At 36.3% G+C, this 23,140-nt stretch overlaps 1 protein-coding gene across 1 annotated transcript; it reads left to right on the forward strand.

The window, feature by feature from the left end:
- The first annotated feature begins 556 nt into the window (after positions 1 to 556).
- TMPRSS11B (transmembrane serine protease 11B) lies at positions 557 to 17,009 on the forward strand. The gene is made up of 10 exons (XM_043905855.1): positions 557 to 670; positions 3,904 to 4,025; positions 6,192 to 6,307; positions 6,387 to 6,454; positions 7,847 to 8,007; positions 9,573 to 9,611; positions 12,392 to 12,569; positions 14,693 to 14,952; positions 15,331 to 15,473; positions 16,084 to 17,009. Exons 1-10 carry the CDS (start codon positions 663 to 665, stop codon positions 16,243 to 16,245), a joined length of 1,257 nt encoding a protein of 418 aa, XP_043761790.1. The 5' UTR covers positions 557 to 662; the 3' UTR covers positions 16,246 to 17,009.
- Positions 17,010 to 23,140: the final 6,131 nt, after the last annotated feature.

Genomic DNA, 23,140 nt, shown 5'->3' on the forward strand with positions numbered 1-23,140 from the left:
ACAGTATAACAGGCTATAAGAGTCAGAACACAAAAACTGGGGCTGCAGCATAGCTGAAAAGTGAAATAATGATCATAATGATAATTTTCACTGGTAATTGGGGAAATGAAAATGTAAACAACAATGAGATAGAATTCATTATATCAAAATGGTGGTGATATTAGTTATGCTAATATCAATACCTTGTGAAAAGTCTTTTGTCAGCAACTTCTACCTAGTTACAGCTGGTTTCAGTTGAGGAGGAAGAATCCAGAATGATGGAACTGGTCAAACACAGAGTTAGAATTATCTCGATTTACCAAAAAGCTATTTCTTAGGTGTACCTTTTAAGTGACCAGACCAAGATTAGGCTATTAGTTTTTTTCAAAATAGCCAAGTCAAGGAAGTTTTTCATTCCCTGGATGACTCCTATCTTGAAACCATAGAAATATGACAGTCGTTGACACTAGTCAGACAAGTTTCACTTTATTTGTTCTCTTTATTTCACCCAGCCCATAAAAATGAATCAACCAACACCGAATGTTAACACATAAATCTGGGAAACTCTGATCATCTTAAAAGCTCCACCAGAAAGCCCTTAACTTTATTACCGCTACTATCATCATCATCTTCAACATCGTCACTATCTTTGTTCCTGACTCCACCATAATAACCAGAAAACTATGTACAGGTAAATGGAATTTTATTTGGGCGATTAAGTCTATAAAAGCTAACAGGTTGCTACAGAGTAGCTTCTAGCTTTTTGTTCATTGGTTGCTTTTTATAATTTAGATTTTTATTTCTGGATCCATGCTATTGTTTCTGATATCTAAAGGCCTTGTAAAGTCTCTGGGAAATTTTCAGAAAATTGGAAAATCTTAATCAAATTTTAGGAAAATTTTATTTGTTATTTTAAAAGTAACCATACATAAGAATACCACAGGAACTTCCCTGGTGGTTCAGTAGTTAAGATTCCACATTTCCAGTGCAGGGGCATAAGTTTGATTGCTGGTCAAGGAACTAAGATACCACATGTCGCAAGGTGCAGCCAAAAAAAAGGAATACTACCATTTTTGTTCTCTAATAGTGTAACAAAAACCATGTTTTCTAATATGAATTTTTAAATAAATATTTTAAAAACATGAAAGCCATTATAGATTTTTGGAATAATATACTTTACAACACAGACCCTAAATTAGCACCTGGCAAACTGCAGGGGGCCCTCAAAACTTAATACATTTCCAAATAAGTTCCTTTCCAGACTCTAGGCTTTCCTAGAGTTCCAGAAGAAAGTTGGCTGTGGAGGCTGTTTGACTTATTTGATCATTAATTATTAATACTTTGTTCCTTATTCATAAGCCTCTCTCCCTATGTGGCTCAGATGGTAAAGAATCCTCCTGCAATCTGGGAGACCTGGGTTTGATCCCTGGGTTGAGAAGATCCCCTCGAGATGGGAAAGGCTACCCACTCCAGTATTCTGGGCTAGAGAATTCCATGGACTGTACAGTCCATTGGTTCGCAAAGAGTCGGAAATGATTGAATAACTTTAATGATGGGGAAAAAAAGTATCTTTATAAGATTTGGGGAATTTTGCATTGGAATCATATTTTACACTCTTCACTATATAACAGAACTCAGGTCTATCCAATTCAAGTGGTTGGAAATGAAGTTTTAGTAAATGAGAACTACAGTTTGTAAGGCTTTGTAATTTAACTGCTAATTCAGTACCAGAATTTGGTTATAAGGAAGTCTGATCTAGGATATGATACTGGGTATGGGCTGTGGGAGATAAATTATTGTGAAACAAATGTTTTAAAATTGTGAATACTGTAGTTACCATTATTTTTAACATTATTATAATTTGATTAAGGTAAATAGTTGAATTATACCAGAATAGCAATGAGCTCTTCCTTGAAGTAGATTCAGTCCAAAAGTGAGTCAGGTATAATTTAGTTTAGCATATAGAGTTGGTTAAATTTATTGAAGATTAATTTTTACCCTATTCTCTTTGTTAAATGAGAGGTTCATTCAGGAACTCAGATTTCTACCTTTAAAAAATTATGGCTAAAATATATACTTGATAGATGGGAGTAAATTATTTCATGAATGGACTTTTTTGGATATCTAGAACATGATTTTAATGATTTCAGCTGTTATTAAAAATGATAATCAATTTCAGAATGCAAACATCATACTTACTAGAGGAGAGGTTGAATAAATCATAAGCTGTGATATTTTATATATAAAAAAGTCTCAATTGTTTATGATAGGGAGAAATTCACAATTAAGGGGAAAAAGCAATACCAGTTCTATAGTCAACACTATGTATTCTTTAGAACTTCCAAGAACACCTAAAAGGGACCTTCAAAGAAAAGCATTTATGCACTGTAATATAGTGACTATTTTATATAGAAACCATTTCAGCTACTTTCTGTACTATGTACATAATTTAGGTTATATAGTGCTTGAGTCTCTCAAACTAATATTCATGTCTCAGAGAGACTAAGCCACCAGCCTATGTTACAATGGCTAATCCAAAACAAATTTGAGACTATCATAGTAAATTTTGCTATTTATTAGCAGGCATATATTTTCAGATATTAATAAGGTTATAAACATTAACTATATGCTCCTTTTAAAGTGTGAATCATCTAATATAAGAAATATTGTGCCCAAATAGCTTTTTTCCTATGAAAATGAGATTATACAAATGAACTCCAGTATAAAAGCATGTATGGAATGTAGGGAGTTTCTTTGAAGAGCTTTCACAACGTTGGCATAGGGTAGTGTTAATGAACGAGTCATCAAAAGAGATATAAGGAAGAGGTAGGATTAAGAATAAAGAACAGAACAGAGAGGAATTGAATTAACACTGGGTGGAGTTGCACAGGTGGGGCATAGTTACCTATAATTCATTTTTAAAGGATCTTCTCTACCAAAAAGTCAGTTAGTTCTGGAGGAACTAGAACAAAAAGGTTTTCCTGCTCATAGAAAATATCTAATTTGACAAATATATCTACTGATTACAAATTCTTCTGTTTTGTCATTTTTGTTTAGTATAATGCAGAAAACAAAGATTGAAGAAAGAGTTGAGGTTATTTTGAAATTTGAAATTAATTTGTGTGTGTGTGTTACAGCTCCAAATGAACTGTTTCATGACATCATGTCTTTCAAGATATGAAGAATAATGCCCAAACTTTATATAAATTAGATTAAGCCTGGCCATATGACCTAACTGTAAGCCTAGATCACTCTATCTGTATGATGCCAACTTACAATATTTTCTGATTATTTTTCATCTAATTGATTAGTTGTAATGATGAAAGTTATCTATCTATTAAATTATACTGTATAGATAATCCAAGCTTATTGTAGAAACATTAGAGAGTACAGATAAGGAAGAAGTAAACAGAAATAAAAAAGTCTATCCATAATCTTAAAACGTGGGAAAGCTGAAATTGACATCATGATGCTTTCTGACACACTTAGTTAAATATATAAATGATGTTATATGTCTTGTTTATAAATCTATATATGTCCATGTATATGATGTAGCTGTAGTTCCAAAGGTACAATCAGATCATGTATAAGGTTTTATAACTTGTTTTAAGTAAATAAAAAAAGTCAGTTGATTTCTCCTCGTCAACATGAGAACATAAACCATGCTATTTTGCTCACTGTTGTATCCCCAGCAGCTAACATAGCACTCAAAGATGATCTGTTAAATGAATGAGCATTAGGGTCTATCCTCTTTTCACATTTGAGGCTTTTGTGTTTTAAGCTAACACAAAGATATGATGCATAAATTATAAATTGTGTTGTATGAGTTGGAGGAGAGACAGGTAAATTTAGAATACTTATTGTCTGATTCAGCACAGCACACAGCACATCATCTGACTCAAGTCACCTTCCCTCTTTTGGTAGACACACCAGTGTATCTTCCCAGAGAAGATCTTGGCCATTATGGAGAACCATCCTTATTTTTCTTGGAGTCGTGGCAATCTTGGGATTAACCATTGGTCTCCTCATCCACTTCCTGGCAGTTGGTCAGTACTGACTCTCATTTTCTTAAAAATTGACAAGAAACAACAGGAATGTTAAATTTCTTTGTGGAAAATTTCTCATCTAATTACTATTTTATTTCAACATAATTTCATGTTATTTGACACCAAAGTTTGTAATTTGTTTGAATCATATGCCTCTTTGATCCAGTCTATAAGTTATATCACCAGCTGTGGGAGTGTGGACAAGATTGAAATGCTCAATACTATGATGCCAGTATTCATTGTCAATAAAGGTGCTTGTAGAGTGGGTTTGTAGCTAACTTGTATCTTTTGGTAAAAAAAAAATAAACCTCAAACTTCAGAGCTTCCCTTCACTTCTTGGTTCCTTCTGATATTGGTTACTAAGATCTACACACACAGTTGTGTCTGACTCTTTGTGCCCCCATGGTCTGTAGCCCTCCAGGCTCCTCTGCCTATGGGATGTTCCAGGCAAGAATACTGGAGTGGGTTCCCATCCATTTCCTTCTCCAGCGGATCTTCCTGACCAAGGGATCAAACCTGGGTTTCCTGTATTCCAGGCAAATGCTTTACCGTCTGAGCCAATGCTTGTGCTCTGATGTTGGTTGTTAAGATCTGTTTAAGGAACTTCCCTGGTGGTCCAGTGATGAAGAATCTGCCTTATAATGCAGGGGATGCATTTTGATCCCTGGTTGTGGAACTAGGATCCCACATGCTGTGGAGCAGCTAAGTCTGGGGCCAAAACTAATGAGCCCACATGCTCTGGAGCCCTTGTGCCACGACTAGAGAGTCTGTGCACCACAATGAAACATCCCACATGAGGTAATGAAGATCCTACGTGCAGCAACTAAGACTTGATGCAACCAAATATGTTAACAAACTTTTCTGAATGACATAATTGATAAGCATAATTGATACTCCACTAATGGCTTTTCTAATAGTGGACAGTCAAGAGTGGCTAAATGGCTGAATGCTTATGCTAACTTGATCTTATTTTTAATAACATTCATTTAGTTTACATCCAGAAAGCTGGTTTTATTTTTATCTTTCAGGAAAAGTAAACCCTGAAGTTTGTATATCCATTGAATGTTTTGAAAGAAACTTGGTGTGTGTTACTCCACTCGATCCTCACACTAATTCTCTGAGCCTGGGAGGGCAGGTTTTACTACTGTCCCTCCTTGCACATGCAGGAAACTGAGGCTCAGGAAAGTCAAGTCACTTCCTAGATATCACAAGCTTTCTAGTATAGTTGAGCACAAACCCACATCCTAATACTTTAAGTGTACTATTCTAATAATACTTTTTCATGATTTTCCTGTTTTATTCCTCTGAAATATATCACCCCATACAGTAATGCAATATGGATATATTTTGTTTGATTCAGTGACAATTTCAGTTCTTTTTCAACCTAGCCTCTTCTCCTTTGTTTTTACCCAACCATCTTAATATGAAATTTCAAAACATCCTTTGGAAGCATAGTGGATACTCACGGTCTCTTGCCTGCCTTGTCTATCCACCACCTCTCCATAGTCTGAATCTTTCTATCTACTTCTTATCTCTACTCATTAAAAAAATAACTTTATTCACATAGTTTCCTTATGGATAGCACTCTGAGTTTTTCAAATCAGGCTACCGTGAAGAAGCCTTGTCAGTATGTTAGTGGGGACCAGTAGCTTAATTAGCTAGCCTTCCAAAATATGGTTTGCATTTTAACAAGTCCCTTTTTTTTTTTTTAAAGAAACAGTGAATTAGTGGAAAGAAGTGATGCAAAATGGAGCCCTACAGTCATCCTGGCTTGAGCAGGAAGTGTGTGAGATAAGAATTTACTCTTGAGTTTCTTTACCTGATCAGCTATCTACCATTTCAGATTCAATGCTAGACAAGCTTATATTACCTAAATCTAAATTAGTTGAACTGGACTTCTTGAAATAAAATTAGACACTCAAACTTTGTTGTAAAAGCTGTTTGAAGCAATTTTGGAAGATGGGCTTACTCTAGGACTCTGGTTTACGAATTCATACAGTCTTTGTTAATACTGTGAGTAACTAGAATTGGTTGAGAGCTAGGGGGATCTCTCTTTCAAGTGGTGATAATTTCCCAGTACTGATTATTAACTTTGAGATAAAGATATGGAGGGACTTGAGGTCAAGGTTATTTTAAAGTTTTCTAAGTATTTTCTTTATTTCACAGAAAAGACTTACTATTACCAAGGTGATTTTCATATTTCTGGAGTCACATACAATGATAATTGTGAAAAAGCAATTTCACAGGCCAGCGCAGATCTAAGCAAAGATATTGAGACTAAGGTAAGTCAGAAGTTTATTTATTTTATTATAAATTTCGTTAAAATATACATGGTAACTTTTTTGTTTTTTCTCTTGACAGATGTCTGATGCATTTCAAAATTCTAATGTATACAAAGAATATATAAACTCTCAGGTCATCAAACTTCTGTAAGTAAAAATTCATTCAAGATCTTATGGCATGAGAAGTAGATAATATGTCACATCAGCCTCAGCTTTAAATAACCACAACAGCAAGAGACAGGGATAGAGGAAGAGAGAGAGCAGGAAGGAAGGGAGGAGAGAAGGGAAGAAAGGTAAAAAGAAAGGGACTAAAAAGTTCCCCATAAACTATAGCATCACTGTATTGAACAAATTTCTATTCAAGTAGGCAATGTTCTGCTCAAATCTTTAATCTCTGCACTTGAAGGGGAATTATAAGGTAGTTGGTGGCAGTCAGTCCTGACTTCTATGATAAAAGATAATTGTAACTCTATGCAGAACCAGGAGTTCTAGCTGATTGTTTTGCTACTGATACACTAATCATCTCTTTTCCCATTTAATACCCATCTGGCCATACTTTTTCTAAAATAATCCTCTTTTGTTCTCTCTAATAATTACCATCACTTTAATGACTGGAGAAAGTGAATCTTTTAAGGTAACTTTTGTCTGAATATGTATTGTAAGTGCTCTTGGTGGTGGTGGGGGGGGATGAGGGATGCAGGGAGGCAGTGGGACAAAGCATAGGGGATGAGTGACACAGGGAGCACTTGTGAGTCTGAACTCCCTAAACAAGACAAAATGAGACAAAAAATCCAGCTAGCCAACCAATCAACCAGCTAACCAACCAACCAATCTACTTTCTTACAGACAGGCAAAAATCTTCAAAGGGTCTTCAATTAATCATAATTATTTGAAAATAAAGTTGAAGTTGTTTTTTTTAGTCGTGCTTAATATGGATTTTTGTTTGAAAATCTTCCAAAATGAATTTATCTTCTTTCCTTATTAATAAAAATGATGTACTGAGTATGTAGAAAATGGAAATTGTCTTCATGCTTTAGAGTTATCTTTCTGAACTTTCTCATTGCATAGATCTATTGGGTTGGACATGTATAAGAATCTATAGGAAAAAGTTTAGTACTGGTTCCCAAATACATGCTAGAAGTTGTCTTTTGAATACTTCCAGACCCTGAATTTAAGTTCTCATTTATCTTTTTCTCTAAAATTAAGCTATTAGAAAATATCTATATAAGAACACTATTTTTTTCTACAATACAATAAAATCTCAAGCCAGTTATTTATTGGCCAGTGTTCAGTTTCTTACATGTGTTTGAGATATTCTGATTTCTAGTTTGTGGTTCACATCCTTTTTCATGAACAATACCTCTTAACCAGTTAGGTTCTTAGGGACCATTATACTTTATACATACTGTGACAATATCTGTATTATTTTTTAATATATGTAAAGGCAATATAATAATTAAAATGTGGGAAATCTAATGTGTTCATAAAACCTCTAAAAAATCAGAAAGTAGCACACTAAAACATTTCTGTTATTTCTAGTCCTGATTCCAATGGTTCGAGTGTACACTTACAGTTGACATTCAAGTTTCCTCCAGCAAAAAAGAATAGCATGAGGCCTAAAATCAAGGCCATCTTACATCAGATGTTGAAGGACAACATGGCATTCTGGAACGCAGTTCCCACTTCCATTAAACTTACAGGTATTTTACTTCTTTATGTTATTTACTACTACTTAAGTACCTAGACTATTAAAAAAAAAAAAAAAAAAAAAGGACTGGAAAAAAAATGAACCAAAATTTTTAGGAATTTTCTTAGGAAAAATTAGTTTTCCCAACTATGGCCCTTCTACAGTTGAGGTGGTATTGTAAAGGGGAGTGTTATAGACTCTTTGTCTGAACAGTGATAGAAATAAGTGTTAAGCTACAGGCATGCTCGTGAGTTTGGAAGGGTTGGCTGTAATGGATGAAAAGGGGGTGAAAAATAATAACTGAAGCCATATTCCTCCTTGTGCTGTTCTTAGACACTCAGTCGAGTCTGACTCTTTGTGATGCCATGGACTGTAGCCTGCCAGGCTTCTCTGTCCACGGGGATTCTCCAAGCAAAAATACTGGAGTGGGCTGCCAAGCCCTCCTCCATATATTCCTCCTTACCTTCTACTTATGTCAGGATCTCATTATAAGAAACAAACTTGGGGTTTTCTTGATCATTCAGTGTAAAGATTGAAGGAGTAAGGGTAAAGTTGAAGATTAGGGAATTCTCATTGCTTCTTGGGGAAGAATGGAAGTAATACTATTAAAGATAAAGTTCGCCTGAAATAATTCCTTAGAAAACAAGGGAAGAAAATGATAGGATTTTGCCCTAGTACAGAAAGTAATTATTCAGAAATTTTTGATGGTTTTGCAAAGATCTTGAAACTCTAAACTTTGATTATTAAAAAGTCTGTTAGGTGATAAGCTTGTGTTTCCAGAGACCAGTTTTGTGATTCTTCCAGACTGACAATAGATCCTAGTATCCTTGAAGGCTATAATGGTCACCAGCTGCCAGTTACAGCTCCTTTGCTTCAATACAGTCTCTGTTACCAATGGGCCACTCATGAGAAGTGGGTTTAAGTTAGAGCTTCTGCAAGGAGCAAGATAATTCCTTTGTGCTTAGTCATTAGGAAAGATGGTTGTACCAGTTACGGCCCCTCTGTCTCCCAGGAATTCAGGGTCAACACTTTCCAAAGTGCCTTTTTTTAATGTTCTCTCTTTTCTTTCTCTCTAAGGTCTCTTTCCAAAAGAAAAGAGACTTAAATTTAAGTCAAATTCTCAAAATTTCACAATTCAGTCTAAGTAATGAGATGACTTCTAAACAGCAGGGTAGGCGCAATAAAATGTAATTTTAATTGCTATTTTTCTTTAAAATATAGACAACTCTATTTCAAAATAGTGTGAATTATCATTGGGGGAAAAATCCAATTATGCCCAGTGCCTCTTTTGGTAAGAGTGTCAGCTTCTTATTTCTCTAAATGCTTTACTTCAACTATTATAAAACCGAGACCTTTGCTTTTTTATTTCCTTTTCCTTTTGCCTATACCACCTGGTAGAGATGTGGAGAGATGGCCAAAATAGAGCAAGTAGGAGTCAGAGGGGTTGATAAATAATACGTGAAATAATCTGAATAGTTAAATATTGGGTGTAATTGGGTTGGGAAATTTAGTTCTTTGGTTGAAGAGAATTGCTTGGTGATATTTTATTAACCTTATGTTTTTGTTTCTTAATTTCAGAAATCAGCAAGTATAATGCTGAAATGCTTACCAACAACTGTAAGTTTAGAAACTTTATTATAAATTTAACACACTCATAAATATTTTCCCATCATCTTGCTACAAAGTTTCTAGAAGTATTTCATTTTGGAAATCTGTAGTAGTCTTTCAAAATTATTGGTGATGCTACATATCTGTCTAGCATTTCTTTTTGAAAAACACTGACCATTTGCCTGATGAACTATGGATGGAGATTTGTGACATTGTACAGTAGACAGGAATCAAGATCATCCCCATGGAAACGAAATGCAAAAAAGCAAAATGGCTGTCTGAGGAGGCCTTATAAATAGCTGTGAAAAGAAGGGAAGTGAAAAGCAAAGGAGAAAAGGAAAGATATACCCATTTGAATGCAGAGTTCCAAAGAATAGCAAGGAGAGATCAGAAAGTCTTCCTCAGTGATCAATGTAAAAAAATAAGGAAAACAATAGAATGGGAAAGACTAGAGATCTTTTCAAGAAAATTAGAGATACCAAGGGAACATTTCATGCAAAGATGGGCTCAATAAAGGACAGAAATGGTAGGGACCTAAAAGAAGCAGAAGATATTAAGAAGAGGTGGCAAGAATACACAAAAAAACTGTACAAAAAAGATCTTCACAACCCAGATAATCACGACGGTATGATCACTCACCTAGAGCCAGACATCCTGGAATGTGAAGTCAAGTGGGCCTTAGGAAGCTTCACTATGAACAAAGCTAGTGGAGGTGATGGAATTCCAGTTGAGCTATTTCAAATCCTGAAAGATGACGCTATGAAAGTGCTGCACTCAATATGCCAGCAAATATAGAAAGCTCAGCAGTGGCCACAGGACTGGAAAAGGTCAGTTTTCATTCCAATCCCAAAGAAAAGCAATGCCAAAGAATGCACAAACTACTGCACAATTGCACTCATCTCACACGCTAGTAAAGTAATGCTCAAAATTCTCCAAGCCAGGCTTCAGCAATACGTGGACTGTGAACTTACAGATGTTCAAGCTGGTTTTAGAAAATGCAGAGGAACCAGAGATCAAATTGCCAACATCCGCTGGATCATCAAAAAAGCAAGAGAGTTCCAGAAAAACATCTATTTCTGCTTTATTGACTATGCCAAAGCCTTTGACTGTGTGGATCACAATAAACTGTGGAAAATTCTGAAAGAGATGGGAATACCAGACCACCTGACCTGCCTCTTGAGAAACCTGTATGCAGGTCAGGAAGCAACAGTTAGAACTGGACATGGAAAAACAGACTGGTTCCAAATAGGAAAAGGAGTATGTCAAGGCTGTATATTGTCACCCAGCTTATTTAACTTATATGCAGAGTACATCATGAGAAATGCTGGGCTGGAGGAAGCACAAGCTGGAACCAAGATTGCCGGAAGAAATATCAATAACCTCAGATATGCAGATGACACCCCCCTTATGCCAGAAAGAGAAGAAGAACTAAAAAGCCTCTTGAAAGTGAAAGAGGAAAGTGGAAAAGTTGGCTTAAAGCTCAACATTCAGAAAACTAAGATCATGGCATCAGGTCCCATCACTTCATGGCAGATAGATGGGGAAACAGTGGAAACAATGGCTGACTTTATTTTTGGGGGCTCCAAAATCACTGCAGATGGTGATTGCAGCCATGAAATTAAAAGATGCTTACTCCTTGGAAGGAAAGTTATGACCAACCTGGATAGCATATTAAAGAGCAGAGACATTACTTTGCCAACAAAGGTCCATCTAGTCAAGGCTATGGTTTTTCCAGTGGTCATGTATAGATGTGAGAGTTGGACTATAAAGAAAGCTGAGTGCTGAAGAATTGATGCTTTTGAACTGTGGTGTTGGAGAAGACTCTTGAGAGTCCCTTGGGCTTCAAGGAGATCCAACCAGTCCATCCTAAAGGAGATCAGTCCTGGGTGTTCATTGGAAGGACTGATGTTGAAGCTGAAACTCCAATACTTTGGTCACCTGACGCAAAGAGCTGACTCATTTGAAAAGACCCTGATGCTGGGAAAGACTGAGGGCAGGAGGAGAAGGGGACAACAGAGGATGAGATGGTTGGATGGCATCACTGGCTCAATGGACATGGGCTTGGGTGAACTCTGGCAGTTGGTGATGAACAGGGAGGCCTTGCATGCTGTGGTTCATGGGGTCGCAGTGTTGGGCACAACTGCTTGACTGAACTGACTATTTGTAAGGTTGAAGTGAGAATTATTTTCAGAAAATGGAATCATGAAGAATATCATGGCTGAATTAGTTTTTTTTTTTTTTTAAGTGAAGGGAAAAAGGAGGGTAATAAGACACTGAGGGTAATAAGAAAATGCAAAACTAGGCTATATCAAATGTGTTTATTGTAAGTTAAAAAACACAGTCTGTACTTTTTAAGCAAATTCTCTTAAGAGTATCATGTGGCGCACAGTTTGTTACATCCAGGCATTCATTCATTCAGTGGATATTTATGGAGCATATGCTGTCCACATGGGGCTTTACAGACAGCATTGTACATGCTATGCAAGATATTAATGAAGCAAAGTCTCCACCTTTAAAATTATGCAATCTACTTGGGGAGACTAGAATTATAACGGATAGATACAAGAAAGGTCAACAGTTGAAAGATTCTTGAAACTGGAAAAGAGGAGTAAAAGTCATCAAAACAAGGATGGAGTGCTACCATAATAAACGTACATTCTGGAAAGAAACAGCATTGGTTAGGAGATGCAGGACAATCATTGAAGGGTTTCAAGAACTGTTTTAAAATGTATTTCTTATAAAGCATGATCAAAGTTACCTGCTCTTGTATAAATAAATCCTTTTTTCAGGTTGTGGAAGAAGACTCACCAACAGTATCCCAGTAGGCAACCGAATTGTGAATGGGGAAAATGCCCTGGTGGGAGCCTGGCCATGGCAAGCAAGCATGCAATGGAAAGGCCAACATCACTGTGGCGCCTCTCTGATCAGCAGCAGATGGCTCCTATCTGCAGCTCACTGCTTTGCTAGGTACGTTTGAACGTCTAAGTGTAAGATTCTGGTTGCAGATCTATTTGGGAGGTCTTTGAAGGTTAACCTAAATGTGTGACATTCACCAGGACTACATGAAATATACAAATGCTCTCATAATTAAGGGCAGTGAAGACATTTAAGAGCTTCGTAGGTGGCACTAAAGAACTTGCCTGTCGACACAGGAGACTCCGGTTCGATCCTTGCATCAGGAAGATCCCTTGGAGGACAGTATGGCAACCCACTCCAGTACTCTTGCCTGGAGGATCCCCACGGACAGAGGATCCTGGGAGGCTACAGTCTGTAGGGTCGCAAAGAGTTGGACCCAACTGAAGCTTACTGGGAAAAGCGAATGGAAGCAATTAACATTTCCCAAATAAGGGCTTTGGCCTGATACTAAGTGCTTTCCTTACATCATTTCATGTAATCATAACAATAATACTATGTGAAAGGTATACTTGAAACTATTTAAAGGTGAGGAAATCGGGTTTAGAGATGGTGATATAACTTGACCAAGATCCTGCCACTGTTAAACAACAGGAACCGAGTGTGAACGCAGGTATGTCTAAATCCAGTTACAAGGTGCTTATTTGTCTTGTGCTCTAGGGATTTACAATCTAGCTGAAGAAATTTAAATATGATATATTAAAGGTATTATGCAGCATAGAGTAGTAAGTGTCACACGTACAACACAGGCGTTAGTATGTGCTATGGACACTTGATGAAGATAGAGAACACATTCTAGCTGAGATATGCAGTTACAAGTTTGGTTCCAGACTCTAAAGAGATAAAGTTTATTTGATTGGAGTAGATAGATCAGAAAGAATAATGCATATTTTGAGTTGAAAAAATAGTCATCTTCAAATGTGTTGGGATGAAGAGACACAAGTTGTATTCTATGGACAGCAAACAAAAATAACTATTTGAAGTAAAGAAGATTTGTAAAAGGAAACATTAGAAAATATGCTTAGAAAATATAGTTTTATTCAAAAACAAAAAACAACAACAACAAAAAAAGAAAATATAGTTTTATTCATCAGGGACACCTCTAAATGACAAGATGCTTACTTACTAAAGAAACACAGCTATTGAGTGTGTGGAGTCACTGAAGACTTCAGAATGGGAGAAGGATTCAAGAGGGTCACAGTTACATGAAGATTTTGAAATCTTAAAAAAAAAATGCACCTGACATTTTGAGGAAAGTGACAGTAATTGAATAGGATGTTAGGGCCTAAATTGAGAAAGAATTTCAGAGGAACTGGAGAATCTGGTCAAAAAAATCTAAATTAGAAGCCAAGATGCATTGACTTGGTAAATACAGTGGAGTGATTGGATGAGAACTAGTTGCAATTTTTTTATGTATGCAGACAGACGTCAAGAGCCCTGCCATGGGCTCATGGAGTCCAGCGTATGTGATTGCTCAAATGCATAGAAACCAGATGAGGCTGAAGTAGCAGGAGACATCAGTGACTATTTAGGAGTTTTTGTAGTGTGCTAACAGCTCCAATATGGGCTTCCCTGGTGGCTCAGAAGGTAAAGAATCTGCCTGCAATGCAGGAGACTGGGGTTTGATCCCTGGGTTGGGAAGATCCCCTGGAGAAGGAAATGGCAACCCACACCAATATTCTTGCCTGGAGAATTCCATGGATACAGGACCCTGCTGGGTTACAGTCTGTGGGGTTGCAAAGAGTCAGACATGACTGAGCAACTAACACACACACACACACAACACTCCAATACAGGCTTCCCTGGTGGCTCAGATGGTAAAGAACCTGCCTGCAAGGAAGGAGACATGGGTTCAATCCCTGGGTCAGAAAGATCCCCTGGAGAAGGAAGTGGCAACCCACTCCAGTATTCTTGCCTGGGAAATCCCATGGACAGAGGAGTCTGGTTGGACACGACTTGGCTACTAAACAACAACACACAGCTCTAATAGTCTTTAGGACTATTTTTATGTGTCTGCAGCATTTATGACATCCCCAGATCAAAGACATTTTTAAAACAAGAATTTAAGTGCTTTATAGTACTGTTTGGGAAACGTATCTTAAAGTTGTAAGATAACCACTGAGAATACCATTTTGACCCTCAAATTGAGTGTATTTTAATTAAATTGTGCCTTCCAGGAAAAATAATTCAGAAGATTGGATGGTTAACTTTGGAACTGTAGTAAATAAACCATATATGACACGGAAAGTTCAAAACATTATTGTTCATGAAAATTTTAGTAGCCCTGGGATTCATGATGATATTGCCCTTGTACAGCTCGCTGAAGAAGTATCTTTTACAAAGCATGTTCGTAAGATTTGTCTTCCTGAAGCCAAAATGAAACTCTCAGCAAATGACAGTGTTGTAGTTACAGGATGGGGAACACTTTATATGAATGGTAAGTTTATGTGAATGGTAAGTTTTTCTGTAAATATGTAATAGCTTCATAGGAATAATTATTTAATCAATCACTCACTCTTTCATGCAATTAACCAATTCATAAAAAAAAAAAAAACTGAAAAGAAAACGAAGTGATGGGACCAAAAAAGCATGGCGTCATCTTCAGTTTCTGAAATATCTCTGGGAATATGAACTGGAAAATTTGAAATTTCTGTGTGAGGCAGCCAGCTATAATAAACATTAGAAAGAAATCAGTCTAGCCTGGGACTGGTCTGCCTCTTGGTGACCAAAAGAATCTGCTTTATTCTACAGATTGTTCTTTGTCTTAACAAACAAGGTTAAGATCTCCATAATATGCAGCATTTGTTGCCCTTAGGTCCTCTTCCAGTGATACTTCAGCAGGCCTTTTTGAAGATTATTGATAACAGAGTTTGCAATGCTCCATATGCATTATCTGGCTTGGTGACTGATACAATGCTATGCGCTGGATTTATGTCAGGAGAAGCAGATGCCTGTCAGGTACTTTTAGATACATTATCAAATCATTTTTCCCAAGTACTAATTCAATGGAAGTTTTTTATCACTTTTTTTGGTTTGTTTTAATGATTTTCACAGAGTAGCTTCTTATTTCAATACACCTAACAAATATTTATTCATCTCATTAATGTACCAGGCCCCAGCTCAGAAGCTGGAGATGCAGTGGTGAACACAACTCTGCTCTCAGGAAGTTTTTAGTCTAGGAATCCATAGTTACAAGGTAATAAAATAAATTTGGCCCTATTTTCTGGGCAACCTGTAGACCTACGAGGCTGCCTCTTCATTATCCAGAGATGCCACATGCACATGTCATCCATTCTACAGAGGCTTCATCATGGAGTCACTTTCGCCATTTTTAAGGTTGGACTCATTACAAACTCAGCTTCTAGTCTTCCCAACCCAATCCAGTCCAGTTGTAGGCACTGTGTTCTGATTTATAATTGCCCTGGGTTCTGAAGAAACTCAGTAGTTCCACAGTTCTAAGCCTGAAGAGCATGAATTGTCTGCACTGCCTAGAGCCTATTGAAAACTCAAGACTAGAGACAGAAATGTTTCAGGACCAGAAACTTTTTTTTTTCTTGTTTTCTTCTAGAATGATTCTGGTGGACCACTGGCTTACCCCAACTCTAGGAGCATCTGGCACCTTGTTGGAATAGTAAGCGCGGGAGAAGGGTGTGGTAAAAAGAATAAACCAGGTGTCTACACTCGAGTGACTGCTTATCGTGACTGGATTACCTCCAAGACAGGACTCTGAAAGAGAAGTAACTTTGGAACATAACAGAAAGACAACTATAGGATATTCTTATCCATTTTCTCAAAATATTTTTCTTTTCACTGTTTATATACCAATTATTTTCTTACATACAAATGAATGAAGGTCTTGATTAATGTTTTATTTTATCTAAAACACTATCCATTCATTTATTTATCTATTTAACTAATATAGGAAGCAGAAAGAAAAAGAGAAAGATCAAAATATTTTTATTAATACCTTAGTTCTGGTTTACCTTGCCATTAAATTAAGAATATACTTTATTTTTCAGAATTAAAAAAAATTCACATTTTATTAGTATGAGAACAAATATGCTAGATATGCCAAATAAATTATTTTTCATTCTATAAGTTACAAATTCATGTTGTTAAACTGGACTGTATAAGACAAATAATGGACATTCACATTTTATTTATATTTGAGATAGCTTTTACGATCTCGTAAAATCTTATAATCTTGGAATGGAGAAGGGATATCAGAAGTTCAGCTAGTCCAAGTCTCTTAATCTATAGAGTGAGGAACACTAAGCGGAACAATTATTTGCTTAAAGTCATTCTTCAGCCTTTGATAGACTGTAACCCTCACATAAATTTTTCCTCAATAAAATTTAAATTCAAAATGAGTCAAGAATTTTAAAATGACTTAAAGTTATAATTATTTATATAATATTTTCTTCATGTCCTTTTGTCATCTGTTTGCATTCTCAGGGAAGAGGAGAGTATGGCACTTATTATAGTAGCTCTCTTGACAGTACACATGTGGTTACACAGAGGGCTGACTTTGTAATCTCTGTGAATAAATCACCTCTTGTAATTTCTTAAAAATAAAAATGTAGCTTAAAATTTCAAAAACAACTAAAATAAACTACAAAATTCTCTTCCTTCAATTGTTTTTGACGTTACTTTTTTCTTTATTGTAAATTGCGACTCAAATGACAAGCACAGTGATGTGAAGTCAATCCATAACCAAGTAGGACAAGATGGTGCTTTTTTCCTCCCCACTCCTTACTCAGGACAATCACACATATTTATTGAACGCCCAATGTGTTTCAGGAAATGTCAGGTATGGACACAGTATCATCTTTCAAGGATGCTGCATTTAGAGGATAAAGATAGGCAGTGAAGACATAAGTAAGAATCTCAACAAGTGTTACAAAGGAAAAAAAAAATGATATGATAGGAAATAATAGGGCTGATGAGATGTACCTTAGATTGGGCAGTCTGAGCAACTTTTTCAGAATAGTATCCTCAAGATTGCCAGGAGAAATATCAAAAACCCCAGATATGCAGATGATACCACATTAACAGCAGAAAGCAAAGAGGAAATAAAGAGCCTCTTGATGAAGGTGAAATAGGAGAGTAAAAAGCTGGCTTAAAACTCAGTATTAAAAAACTAAGACCATGGCATCCAGTCCCATCACTTCATGGCAAATAGAAAGGGAAAATGTGGAGGCAGTAACAGATTTCCTCTTCGTGGACTCTAAGATCACTGTGGATGGTGACTGCAACCATAACATTAGAAGATGATGGCTTTTTGGCAGGAAAGCTAGGACAAGCCTAGACAGTGTATTAAGAAGCAAAGACATCACTCTGCCAACAAAGGTCCATGTAGTCGAGGCTAGGGTCTTTCCAAAAGTCATGTACTGATGTGAAAGCTGAACTGTAAAGAAAGCAAAGCACGAAAGAACTCATGCTTTTGAGCTGTGGTGATGGAGAAAACTATTGAAAGCCACTTGGACAGCAAGGAGATCAAACCAGTCAATCTTAAAGGAAATCAACCTGAACACATATTGGAAGGGCTGATGCTGAAGACCCAATACTTTGGCCACCTGATGCAAAGAGATGACTCATTGGAAAAGACCCTCATGGTGGGAAAGATTGAGGGCAGGAGGAGAAGGGGGTGACATAGGATGAGATGGTTAGATGGCATCACCAATTCAATCGACATGACCTTGGCCAAACCAGGAGATGGTGAGGGACAGGCAAGCCTAGCATGCTGCAGCCCATAGGGTTGCAAACAGTCAGACGTAACACTGACTGAACAACAACAAATAGAAAGCTACTGCTTGCTCCTTCCTGAATCTATGTTCAGCAATATCATGTGAGTAGCTTGAAATTGATCATGGTGTATTTAGACCTTGAAAATTGATCAGTGCTACAAGTTGGCTCCTAGTCCCTAGCCCTGAGACCTGGTTGTTAAGTATTTACCAGCACACCACTGAATGTAACTACATATTACTCATTTGCACTTTTAAAAGAAATCTTCACCAGATGATGGGCTTCTCTGGTTGCTCAGATGGTGAAGAATCTGCCTGTAATGTGGGGGACCCAGGTTCAGTTTCTGGGTCAGGAAGATCCCCTGGAGAAGGGAATGATGCAACTTGAGCATGATTTCTATTCCAGGACATTACAAACTAGCTTTCTGACCATTGTGTCAGATATTTTGTTAAATGCCTTAAGTAATGCCTGCTTAGCACTTGAGGTACATAAGTTGTTACTAGTTTTCATTTTTGATGATTTCAATGTAAGGAAGTTTTAGAAACTATTTTTGAGACATTCATAAAGGTATGTCAAGCACATTTCAGATTTGCAGTTTACAGTGGCTAATTAAAGGATTACAAAAAAATCATGTTTTTATGTTTTGCAAAAAAATCATATGATTACAAAAAATCAATCTTTCATAAAACATTGTTTTCTTTATAACTATTATAATTCTTTGTGAAAATAAAATAATTCTATTGTACTTTTTTAAGTTGTTTCCTCAATAAATTTAGTCATCTTCATTTAAAATTTGTCACAATTCACACTTGTGGTTGAATAAACAAAACTTTATTTTAATTAAACATAGGCGTATACAAGAATTCAATTAAATAACTATCTTTGGTTTCATATGTTTATTCTGTACATCAGATTTATATCATCTATCAAAAATAAGATTCAACAAAGCAGAAATCACTAGCCAGAGTAATGAGAGTCTGTCCCCACATTTTCCTTCCCAGACATTTGATGAAAGAGAAGGGATTAAAGGGCATCAAACCAAGCCATGATCAGAGCAGGAACAAAGTCTTGGTTATCAGGGAGTCTAGGAGAATTTCTTTGTTCTGCTTAAAATCTACTCCACCCTTGGACTCATCACCCTTGGAGAATAAAACCTAAACTCTGTATTATGATTTGCAAATCCACAAAAAGCTTGACACACACTTCCTACTCATTAGTCAGGACACGTTTTATGAGTTTCCCTCTTACCAGGAAGACTTTTCTGACGTCCCTAGTCTGGTGTTCCAGATTGCCCCAGGCATACACCTGTTACTGTGCTTTCTACAAAATGGAAACATCTATTTTTGCGTCTGAGTATCCTACTAGACAGTTTCTCAAGAGCGTTTTTCTGTCTCTGTGTTCCTGAACTAGTGTCTGGTTCAATGGAGGTAACAGTCCCATCCAACTGAATAACACCGAAATGTCCTATTAGGATCTGGCTGCTATATGCAGCTCTGTGCTTGTTCCCATTGAGCCCTTGTATTTAACCTGTGCTCTAATTTTGTTACTACTTCAGATTTCTGAAACATGCTATTCTGGGCCTTTCAAATGCTGTAGTCGTTATCTAGAATGTCCTTTTCTGACGTTTTTCTCCTGGTAACTATACTTTAAAAATTAGTTCACACCTTTGTGAGACTTATCAACTTTTTTTTTAGTCCATGTTGCACAGCTTGGCATAAGAGCCCTTAGTTCCCCGACCAAGGATTGAACCCAGGCTGTCATTAGTCAAAGTGTGGAGTGCTAACCATTAGACCACGAGGGAGTCCCAATCCACTGTGTTCTTATGGATTTTGTGCTTATTGTCATCAAGCCATTATCTCATCCTGGAAAGTTCTACAAAGCCAACAAATATTAATACAATTTATTTTTAGCCAATATTAATTTGGCCCTAACTCCCTACATTTTATTTACCAATTCCTCTTTTTATCCTCCACTCAGATCCATATCAAAGACAAACTTTTATTCCATTTCAACAAGTATATTTTAAACTTGTTTAATTATACAAGCAAGCAACATATTAACACATTATTCTTGTGAAAATAACAAATTCATTACAGATCAAGATAAAGTTTCTTTAGTTATCATTTTCAATTCTTATCTTTTTCCTTCTCCTTGGAAGTAATCATTATTTTGGAATCCTTCCAGATATTTTAAATATATTTACCTTTTTATAAATAAATACATGAATTTAAGTATATACATTAACTTCTATTAAAATGTAAATATTATTTTCTTTTAATTACTTCTGTTATTGTATCAAATTGTGATCCTGTATCTCATGTTTTTACTCAATAATTTTTCTTAAAATTTTTCTATACAGATTTACAACTCTATCAGTCAGAGTAGAAGAAGCATTTTATTTATTTATTTTAGAAAAGACATTTTAAACAGAAAGAAATTTGAAGTATGAAATCATGTATTTCAAAAGTTATTAGAAGGGCTGATGTGAAGGCCCTAGGCTGAACTTCAGGGATGACCCATAGAACAGTAGAGAACTGATGCCCAGAAGAGATAGCCACTGTGGTAGTATTGAATTCAATAGCTAAGATCCAGGGATCAGAAAGGCCCTAACAGCAATGATACTTCTACTACAGCCTCTTGACACCCGTAAGCTGGTCTGGTCTTTGCCTACTCTCAAATTGTTTCTTAGACCCTAGGAAGCTAGATATAGAAAGTAGGATGCTGCTGCAGGAAACAGAATATCCCTATGACCTTTTATCAACATAAATCCCAAGACAGTCTCATTTCTGCCTTAAAAGGCATTTGACTTGCTTCTCCCTTTCAAGTTTCATACAAGTGCATCTAGCTGGCAGAATCTATTTTGCATCCAGAATTCTAAATGCAAGGCAGTCTTGGAAATATCTTTTTAAGCTTTCCAGTCTCTATAGGATAGAAAGGGACCTTAGAAAGGATAATGAGTAAGGCACCACACCAGTTATAACCTCATTCCTGCCAAACAATATTGCATTGTATAGGTACACCATAGTTTAACCATTGTTCTATCAATGAATATTTTGTTTCTATCTTTTCTGTTGAGAACATTGTAATAAATCACCTTATATATTCCTGTTTCAGTATATGAGCCAGGATAGATGTCTAGATATATACCTAGAAGTGAAACTGCTTAGTTATAGGGAATGTGTGTGTGTGTGTGTGCATTAGTCACTCAGCCATGTCTGACTCTAGCCCATAGGGAATACAGTGTTAAAATTAAATAGGTGATGTCAAGCTACTCTGTACAGTTGGTGACTCAATTCTAATTCCTACCATTAATATACGAGAGTTCATTTTGAAATAGAATTCTTAATTTTTAATTTTAGTAGAGTTATTGAATTGTTCTAATGTGCTTCTATAATTATCCATAGATGGTATTAAGCATATTTTATGTTAATGTCCTTCTCTATTTCTTCCATGAATACTCTATTAAAATCTTATCTACATTCTATATTACATTTAAAAAATATTTTATTAATTTTTAGGAGGTCTACCTATTTTTGGATATTAATCATTTTATTTAAGCATATATGTTATTTGATGAACATCTACTGGATACTAAGAACTTTGATAAACATTATGAAAAACAAAAAAATATAAGCTATAGTTTTTGCCTTCAGGTTTAAGTAGCTTATATTTTCATTGGTATGATAGAACCCTCCACAGAACAGATTCAAATAGAAATCAATATGATAATTTATATTAAATTGAAAATGAGTACTGATGATAGTAAATATTAGGGGCCATAAAAAAAGATTAAAGAGAAGGGTTTAGATTAAAGATTAACAATTCCAGGGAAGGGTTTATGAAGGTCATAGCAATTAAGTTGGACCATGAAGCATGGATAAACATTAGATGGTAGAAATGGCAATCCTGGGTGTGTTAATCTTGGAGGTAGGAAAGCACTTGCCATTCAAGGAATGTGTATGTTTTGGTCCTCAGTCATGTCCAACTCTCTGCAACTCCATAGATAGTAGTCCAACAGGCTCCTCTGTCCATGGAATTCTCTAGGCAAGAACACTGGAGTGGGTTGCCATGCCCTTCTCCAGGAGATCTTCCTGACCCAGGGATCAAAACCAGGTTTCTCTGCATTGTGGGCAGATTCTTTACCATTTGAGCTACCCAGGAAGCCATTCAAGGAATAGAACTGTGAGAAATAGCTCAAGGAAAGTCAAGTTTTAGGTAAAGTCATTGTGAGGATAATACAGTGTCCTGTACATTGTGTCAAGCACTTGGCCTACATGGTCTCCGTTGATAACAACTACCTTACATGTACAATCTTCTTAGATTCCATTCTTACTTAAGAGAAAAGGGAAGCTCAGGAAGATTTATGCCAAACAACTAGTTACTAGTGGTCCTGGCCTTGGGACAGAGGTCATGCCCTTCTTGTTAGAGCACGCTGTAATGGAACAGTATTGGTAAAAAGAAATGACATTCTAAAGGACCTTGAATATTAACCAGTGAGGTTTCTATTTTATCCTGAAAGCAAGTGAGAGTTTTGATGATTTTTAAATGAAGAAATGTTATGAATATGTTTTAGGAAGATGAGTCATACCTATTAATATTATCATTCAGGTCAATGTTCAAAAGTTTCCTCCTCAGAGAGGCCTTTCCTAACCACCATAAGGATAGCCTCCCACCATTTTCTGCCCAATTATTCTGCTTTATTTTCCTTATAGCATTCATAAATATCTCATATTAAGTCTTTACTATTTTCTTGATTCACTTAGTAAAATAATGCTTGACTAGATTAGTTAACTCCACTTCCCATAAGGAATTATCAAAATAGAACTGATGAATCCTATACCAAAACCTACTTCCATCAGTAAATCCATTCCTTCAAAAAT

This window comes from Cervus elaphus, chromosome 6 (genome assembly GCF_910594005.1).
Source record: "Cervus elaphus chromosome 6, mCerEla1.1, whole genome shotgun sequence".
NCBI classification, from domain to species: Eukaryota; Metazoa; Chordata; class Mammalia; order Artiodactyla; family Cervidae; genus Cervus; species Cervus elaphus.

Excerpts from the sequence above, each read along its gene's own strand:
- TMPRSS11B (XM_043905855.1), top strand. Across the intron at positions 6,455-7,846 it reads TCTCAGGTCATCAAACTTCT|TCCTGATTCCAATGGTTCGA; the intron begins GTAAGTAAAAAT and ends TGTTATTTCTAG. Across the intron at positions 9,612-12,391 it reads TGAAATGCTTACCAACAACT|GTTGTGGAAGAAGACTCACC; the intron begins GTAAGTTTAGAA and ends TCCTTTTTTCAG.